At 41.0% G+C, this 8,460-nt stretch overlaps 1 protein-coding gene across 1 annotated transcript in view; it reads left to right on the top strand.

Moving 5' to 3' along the window:
- Positions 1-165: 165 nt before the first annotated feature.
- The window catches only part of ABHD17C (abhydrolase domain containing 17C), a 30,579-nt gene continuing 22,284 nt past the window's right edge, over positions 166-8,460 (top strand). Inside the window, exon 1 of the mRNA XM_009276550.1 lies at positions 166-1,046. Within this exon, the coding sequence (XP_009274825.1) occupies positions 514-1,046 (533 nt within the window). The 5' untranslated portion in view covers positions 166-513. The remainder of the gene's footprint in view (positions 1,047-8,460) is intronic.

Raw genomic sequence — 8,460 nt, 5'->3', positions numbered from 1 at the left:
GGCGCGGGGGGGGCCGCGTGTGGTGCCGCGAAGGGGGAAGGGCCCTCGGCCGCTGTGGCTGCGGGTTCCCTGCTGGGGGGCCGGCTCCGGCGCGGGGGGCCTCCGCTTTTAATTCTGGCGCGCCGCACTGAGCCGTAGGATCTGGGAAGTCATTTTGTAAATGTGTACATGTACGTGTGGTTTATTTTCTTCGAGGGGATCTAGGGTGGCGCTTTAGAGGGTTGCATTTACTGTAGCGTTAGTTGGGTTTTTAAGGGCCGGTTGTACTTAATTTATATTTTGTGGGGGGTTGGTTGGTTTTTGTTTTTTTTTTTTTTGCTATAAGCACGCTTTCAGGCTTTGAAGAGCTGCACTATTTTTGCTGAACTGTAGTTCCTCCAAGGTGGTTGTTTGCATTTTGGGAGGGCAGCTTCTAGCCTTGCAGGAAGGTGCACAGGTTGCATCGGAGGAGGGCTCTGGGTCGGTTGGTTTGACTTCTTTCCAGTAGAGGTTAGTTTTTCTCCGGTGTCTCTGATGCCAGAACAAGGCCCCAGAATGAACGGTTTCTCTCTGGGCGAGCTCTGCTGGCTGTTCTGCTGCCCGCCTTGCCCCAGCCGCATCGCTGCCAAGCTGGCCTTCCTGCCCCCGGAGCCCACCTACACCGTGCTGCAGCCTGAGCAGCAGCAGGAGGCTGGGGCGGCAGCCGGGGCAGGGACCCCGACGGGATCAGGCACCTGCAGCCTCCACTTGAGCGAGCGGGCGGACTGGCAGTATTCGCAGCGGGAACTGGATGCCGTGGAAGTGTTCTTCTCCCGCACGGCTCGAGATAACAGGCTGGGCTGCATGTTCGTACGTTGTGCCCCCACTGGCCGGTACACGCTGCTCTTCTCGCATGGTAATGCTGTGGACCTGGGCCAGATGTGCAGCTTCTACATTGGCCTTGGCTCCCGCATCAACTGCAACGTCTTCTCTTACGACTACTCTGGCTACGGGGTGAGCACTGGCAAGCCCTCTGAGAAAAACCTGTACGCAGACATTGATGCAGCCTGGCAGGCCCTCAGGACAAGGTAAATGGATATTGGGGACGAGGTATTTCTGTGTATCCGTTTAATCCTAATAAGTCCGGTGTCTGCACTGTTAACCTGCTGAGAGGTGGAGGGGAAGGGTTTGTAGATGGTTTTTTTCAATGGCCTCACCACATATTCCATCAACAGCTACAACGCGATTTGCTGGATGGCTTCATTTGTTAAAAGGATGCACAAGCCTTCATCCTTGGGTTTTTTCTAGATTTAGGGGTTCAGTCAGCTGTACCATTACAAATCTCCATCTTGAGCAGGACATACTGTATTGGTTGCAGTTTGAGCTTGCAGGATGGGAAAAAAAAAAAACCACAACAAAAAACTCTGGTTCGAGACTTGCCTACCACTGTCTACGCTTAGAGGTAACCCAGTTGAGCCAAAACCTTGACTGAATTTGGCGGTAGTCTAGGCTAGTGCTTACCAAGAAACTGCTGGTGTTCTGTGATGCGTCTGGGGTTTCATGCAAGCTTGTGCGACATAGATGTCTTTCTCTTTTGGCAACCAAACAAACTGTTATCGAATTGGGTAGAGTAGCGGGGTGGAAGGAAGAAGTGTTGACAGGTGGAAGTGGAGCTGGGGATTCTGCCAGGAGGAGATGCCGAAGCAGGTGGCATTCAAAGGGATGGAGTGGTAATGAGAAGACTCTGGCAAGGCAGCATGGTCAGTAGGAACAGGGAGTCCTTGGCTTCTAGGAAATCCTGAGCAGAGCTGCCTCCTCTGGATCCTTGCTACAACTGATTGCCATCCCTGGGCCTCTGTTGCTTCTTCTGTCCATAGAAACAATGAGCTCCTTTTGTTGTTGTGTTAGTGGTTCTTAAAGTAGGACCTCGCAGAACGTATCCTGAAAGGGAGAACTTTAAAAAGCTTAAATTGTTGCAGTAGGGCAAGAGGAAAGAACGATGAACGTTTTCTGTTCTTGGCTCTGGGGTTGTGTAGATGAACTTGGCCTACATGAAATGAGTATTTAATGTCTTAGGGATACGTGCCAGCTTCAAAAATAGTGACAGGAGTTGTTACTAATTTAGATAATTGGCTTTTCAAGGATCCGGGGATTGGTCAGTTGTGGAGTCCAAACAGCCTTTGACATTGGTCTGCCCAAGTCAGGTTAAAAGCGTGGGGGAGAAAGGTGTAGGGGGACGTTACCCTTTTGTAGCATGAGTTCTGTCTGTTTGGTGAGTAAACCAGATTCTGGGTTCATTTTCCAGGATTTTTAAAAAAAAAAAAAAAAAAAAAAAAAAAAAAGTTATTGAATATAAATAATATGGTTTTATGTAAAGAGATAATTTTGATATGCAGTATGCAGAATAAATTATTAAATGCCACCGTTATGCATATGGATGATGTCAATAAGGTTTAGAGGAGGAAAAGTGTTATGTGTAAGCCAAGCCTAGTTAATGTTTGTCCTTCAGTTGCTGTGTTTTCTTTCTGTTTCACTTAATGTTTAGTTGATCATGTTTTTTCATGAAAGCCTTCTAGAGCTCTGAAAAAGTGCTTTCACATCTGCCTGGAAGTGCTCCTCTCTCGACAGGCATTTAGTACGTGTTTAAGATCTACGTAGATCCAGAAACAAGGGGTTCCTTCGCTTAAGTCTTTTGAGAAGCCTGACCCAGTAGGTGATGCCAACACGTGCCCAGCTTGCTCTGAGAGGATTGCGCTCCTTCTATTAAAGTGCGACCGGAGGAAGTTTATGGTTTTATATTGGAGTCCTTTTTGTAGTTTATACATGATCTAGATTCTGCTTTCCTCCTTAAATTGAGGGGTTGAAATTTGCCAACTCTTAACTTTGCTATGTTTGTAAATCCCACATCTTAGTGCTACCTTGAGAGTACTGTTAGAGTAGTTGTGTTTTCATCGGTTAGATTTTTTGGAGCCAAAGGAAATATTACAGTATTTTAGGTGCCCAGTAAAGAAATCGGTTACTGTAAAATGTAAGCTTAAAAAAAAAGTTAATCAATTCTGTCTGTTAACAGATAAGTGTCTTCGTAACAGATATGAGCCAAAGCGATAGTCTTTCTGCTGAGGAATTCTCTTAAGCGGTAGTGTGAACTTTGAGACTGATAATTTCTTAGCCCTTTCTAGTAAGTCCAAGTGGCTCACAATTAAGTGAAATATTCTACTGTAACATAGAAGTCTGCTTCTTGAGGTAAAATGTCATATTATACCATTTCTGCTGCAGCAGTTCATTGGTAGCTTCCAAGAGTTTGTGTATGCTTTCATTCTTAATGCAAATTCCTAACATTTGGCCTGCAGTCATATGGTAGTGAACTGTAATGCAAAGTTAAAAGTCAAGTCTTAAAATAGGAGAGGTTCACTAAACCATCGAAAGCATTTAGTGAGTGCTAAGTTCTGTGGGAAGCTGTTGCTCTTCTGAATCCACCAGACGTTCCACCTGGCAGCAGAAAGGAATCATTAAAATGTTGGAAGTCTGAGAGTCTTTCTTTTTTTTTTTTTTTAAATTGTGCCTGTGAAGTACCACTGATACTTAGCAAATATTAAGTCATCAGCGTATTTTGAAAGTTGCCCTGAGTAAGGTGGGAATTAACCCTACACTTGAACAAAACAGATTGCCGCCAAATTTTAGAAATGGTGAGCTGACTGCAGTTGCAAACATGGCTGCAAATTTTTACTGTATTTTTTCAAGGTACTGAAATGAGAATCTTGCTACCACATACACATTTAGATATTAAACCTTATATAACAAATGATTATAAAACTGTCTCATAAACAGTGGCTGAAAAATAAAATCAAGGTTGGTTTTTTTGTTCAGTTTCAGCCTGTCTTTGGAGAAATAGTGTCAACTATTCTCCGTTCTTTTAGTCTTTGTAAGGAGTAACTTATTTTCCTTAATTCTAATTAAATTAGTATCTCTCCTCACGAATAAAGTATACTCTTAAATGATAATTTTATTAATTACTAAGTTTGAATGCTAACTGCCTTTCAGCCTAATTCTATGTTGACATAGAATTTTATTCCCTTAAAATGAGTTTTTATAGATGTTCCTTCAGAGGTCTAACTGTAGCATTGGTTGCTCTAGTTCCAATATCAAGTATTACTGAGTAATTAATTTGGGCTTGTATATATATATATTTATTTCCACTTGATTAACAAATTTTCCATCTGGTATCTAAATGTTTCTCAGAAAGAATCTTCTGTTTTCATTGCTTCAGATGACATTTTTTGTGAGTGTTGTTTTAGGCAGGTTGGTCTGTTTCTGTTCTGTTTGTTCCAAAACCAGAACCAGATTGAAGAGGAGCTATATTGCGCGCTGTCTTCCCTCATGGTCCATATGGTTTTAAGTTGCTGCTTTTTATGGAGATGTGATTAACTCTTGCCCTAATATCTGATTGACTTAGTGCAACATCTGCACAGGGTGACTTGATTGTCATCCTCCTCCCCCCTTTCCTGAATTCCACATGGAAAGGTTGAACTTTCTAACGCTTTTACATTAAGACGATGTTCAGTACTTAAAAACAGGATACACACTTAGCGTTTGGGTACAGTGCTTACGCGCAAAACCAAAGCATGACTGCTTTGTTGATTGCATGCTATTCGTATTAAAATCAGTTTGTATGTTCTCTGAAAATCTGGAGAAGATTTGTGAAATGTTGTAAAATCCCGGTCAAATGAAAGAAGGCACTGCTTCCCCACTCTCTCTGCCTCTGTAGTAGAGTATCAAAGAGAAGAACCTCCCGAGTCCAACTTCTGGATATTGAAAGAAGGTGAAGAAGATGTAGTTGTTAAACAGCTTAGAAGAGCTGTTCTTGTTGTATTTAACAAAATATAGCTTGATGTGTTTTTCCTGGTGCACTGTATAAACTAGTGTCTTCTGTTTCAGCTTTTGCTAAATGATACATGTTATTGTAACGTGTAAATCCTTCATTCTCAAAACATATACCTTTGGGTTTGTCTTTCAGTCCGTAGGAGAGCGTTGGTTCACTTCCATTTTTCATTAAGCTGCTTAATTCCATTTTTCATAAAGCTGCTTAATTAATATGGCAGGATGAAAGGAATTGAATTGCAAAACGGTATAGTAAAATGCAAGGGCTTTTGATCAACGGATAGCAGATAGTTTAGGCTGTTTAAGTAGTTTTTTACACTTTTTCCTCAAATTTAATGTTAAAAAACCCCAAACCTTTTCTTATATGGGAATTGTATTATTTGTGGTGCTGATTATCAGTCTCCTCTTATTGCTGTTTCCTTTGCAGGAGTTGGTGGAAGTGTGTTACAGTTTTCATTTGAGTAGAATTAGGAAACGCACCTAATTGGATTAGACTAGAGTGATAACTAATCTTCTGAGGTTGTGTCAGTTTAGTTTGTCTCCATTCTGGTTTGCTGAAGCGGTTACAGCTTTCTAGGTGAAGAATAGCTTCAGGTTTTTTTACCTTGTTTTACCAAAATAGTTAATTTCTACTTTAATTTTCTTTGCGACAGAATCTTCTTTCACTAGCACTGTGTTTCTGTGCTTATCTAACCTGTCTTCTTTAGATTGAATACCTAGAGGTTTTGATAAAAAGTTACCAACTAAATTCCTGGGATGGCCAAAGGCAGTGCTTGGCAGAGTCGCTGTAAATAGTCCTGGAGTAATAGTGTTCCCCTTGCATCACCTGGTAGATTTTTCTGTCATTGACTTTAATAGGGTATTTTCCACTTCCAGTTTTTTTAATAATGTTGATACTGTGTATGCAAAGGATTATTTAACGAGGCTGTTATCTAAAACTCAGCTTATTCTACCTGCCGTGGTCAGTACTTCAGGAAAAACTGCATACAACTTAGCTCAAAAATAGAAACATACAGAATAGTCTCCTGTTGTTGTCTATGCAGTGAGCAGAGATTAATGCAGATGATGAGCGTCCCAGGGACAAATACCAACAACTGTTTAAAACAGGTGCTCTGATGTTTAAAGTTATTCAAAATGTTTACTGAGCTTTGGTGTTGTATTACATAGTTTAGTCACTGAAGTAAAAGTAGTTTTGTTTAATATTTCCCTATTTCTGTCAGCAAGAGGAAAGCTTGTTTTTAAAAAAAAAAAAAAAAAGGAGGTTTTTCACTGTCAAGAATGTTTTGCCACTAGTGTTATTTGGGAAGAAAAATAAGCTGCCAAAGCGCCTTTGGCTAACAATACTTGTTATCCTGGGTGTAGATAGTTCTGAAATTCAGGGTCCTGAACCGGAGATGTCGGTTTACCCTGCTATTCAAAGATTGTAGGATCTGGTTCTCAACATCATCAGAGCATTGAACACAAAGGTTTCTAGAGGACCATGTTGCTAAATCCTGCATGCTGAAGTAACTAAAGGTTTTTGTCTGCTTTTAGCGCTGCTAAATCTCATGAAGTGTACGAGAAAGAGAAAGGCAAGCTTTTTCCCTTTCTCACGCTGGAGAGAGAAGCGTGTCACCTTTTGAGACCGAGCTGGTGGTTGTTGCAGGGTGGCTGTTTGACCTGTGCATGTTGCTGGTAGCACTTAGATTTGTTCAATTTGTTCCTAACAGTGGAGTTTGAGCTGGACCGCGTAAACCTCTGGTTTTGCTCTGAAGCCAGGGTCAATCTCCAGTCCATCGCAACTTCAAAAAAGAAAAAATCCCTCCAAAATTCAACCTTTATCCTTTGTTACTCTGCTATTTTGGAGTGTTTCTAAGTGCTGGGCTAAGTTTACACTAGCTCATTACTTGTGAACTTAAGTAAAAAGAACAAAGGAAAAAAAAACCCAATTAACAATGCTATCCAGGACTGTAGATACCTGTGGGTATAGGTGGAGAACTTTCCAAGCTACAAAAGTGAATTATCTGCCAGCAACTGGTTTTGTGGGGAAAACTGACAGTTCTTGAGCAAATGGATATTTGTATTTCCATATTGAATGAAGAAAACAGGTTCTTTTTGGTTTTCTGGGTTTTTTTTTCCTGTGATGCTTCCTCACATGGAGATAGACTAGTACAAAGGCAGTGCCAAGCAATTAGCTGTTTGGAGCCTAATTTCTGTAGCATATGTCTGAATTTCATATTTCGTTTTAACATGACATTTGCCTGGTGGAAAGGGCAGTGTGATTATAGTAACTTTTACTTTTAAACCTTGCCCCAAAAAACACTTCTAAGCAAAATGTCGAGAAACTAGTTCCTTAGTTGCAGTCTCTGTTGGCTTTGAAGATAACAGTCTCAAAATTATGTAGCACTAATAAATTAAATGAACAAATAACATAGCCTTTTTTTTCCCTGAAGTCGGTAATAAATTTAATGAATAACTAACACTCCCTTCTGCCCTCCCTCACAAATATAAATCAATTACAAGGCTGCATTGGAAGCAGTTGAAATGAGTCATAAAATAAGCTGCGAATATGTTGTACCTAACGTGCTTGTGCACATACAGGCTTGCTTTTGCCAACTAGCCCCTAAAAAGGGCAGAAATCTTTCTCTGTTGATTAGGAGATAGTTTCAGTTGCCACTGCACTTGAGAGAAATTGAAGGCATTTGTCCATGAGCAAGATGAGGGGTTCCTTGTGTTTTCTTGAACCTAGGAAAGGCACATCTTCACAATTTTTGAACGCTGGTGACTCTTAAGTGTCTCTTCATGTTAATTTGAGTTTACATTGATCTGAAATAGAAATAATTAAGGATTGTCTTTGTCTAACTCTGAAAACTTGGGTTTGTATGGTGTAAAATACAATAGGTGGGCAAACCTCTCATATCTATAAGCGTCGGTGGATAGTGGATAATTGAGATCGCTAGAGACTATACTTGTGAGTTGAATAAGCAGTTTCAAGTGACCCATTCGCTACTAGTTCATCTTGACTCTCCTGCTTTCCAGTTTTTCGATGAATGACTTACATGTCTTGCATGCTCAGCCTGACATCTGATGATGAAGCTGAATTTCGTTCCTGCTCTCAAACTGAGTGTTTTGTTGGTGTGGGTTTTTTAATGTGTCAGGTTTTGTGAGCAATGGAAGTGTGTGATTGTAAACCCAGGAAACTCTGTATGAACACAGAGGAATAAAGGTGCTTTTAACAGAAGGCTAAGAATGTAGAATGGGATGAATAGTGCACAGTGTCAGCTTACAGACTGAGGAACATCTTTGCATTCTGTATTCCAAAGGCTAATTTGAGAAAAATGGGTTATTGTGGCATGTTTGCACACGAAGCTATGCAACCCTCAGACAATCTCAGACAGTGGAAATGTAGGCCAGTTGTATAATGACAGTGTTATACTGGCATTATCTATATCCATATCTTTATTCTATGGGTTTTTAACCACTATGTTAGCTTTACAGAACAAAGCTTCTCCTGTTGGCGTTAAACATTGTGGTTGGATTTGCTGGACCATGAGGCCGAATAATACAAAGGCGCAAAACTGTGCTAAACAGTAGGACCTGGCTCAGTGCCCACCCACCTTCCCACCCTTGGCTTCATGTCTCCTG

The sequence above is a fragment of the Aptenodytes forsteri genome, unplaced genomic scaffold (genome assembly GCF_000699145.1).
Source record: "Aptenodytes forsteri isolate BGI_AS27 unplaced genomic scaffold, ASM69914v1 Scaffold1, whole genome shotgun sequence".
Lineage (NCBI taxonomy): Eukaryota > Metazoa > Chordata > Aves > Sphenisciformes > Spheniscidae > Aptenodytes > Aptenodytes forsteri.
This window is presented reverse-complemented; position numbering and strand designations above follow the sequence as displayed.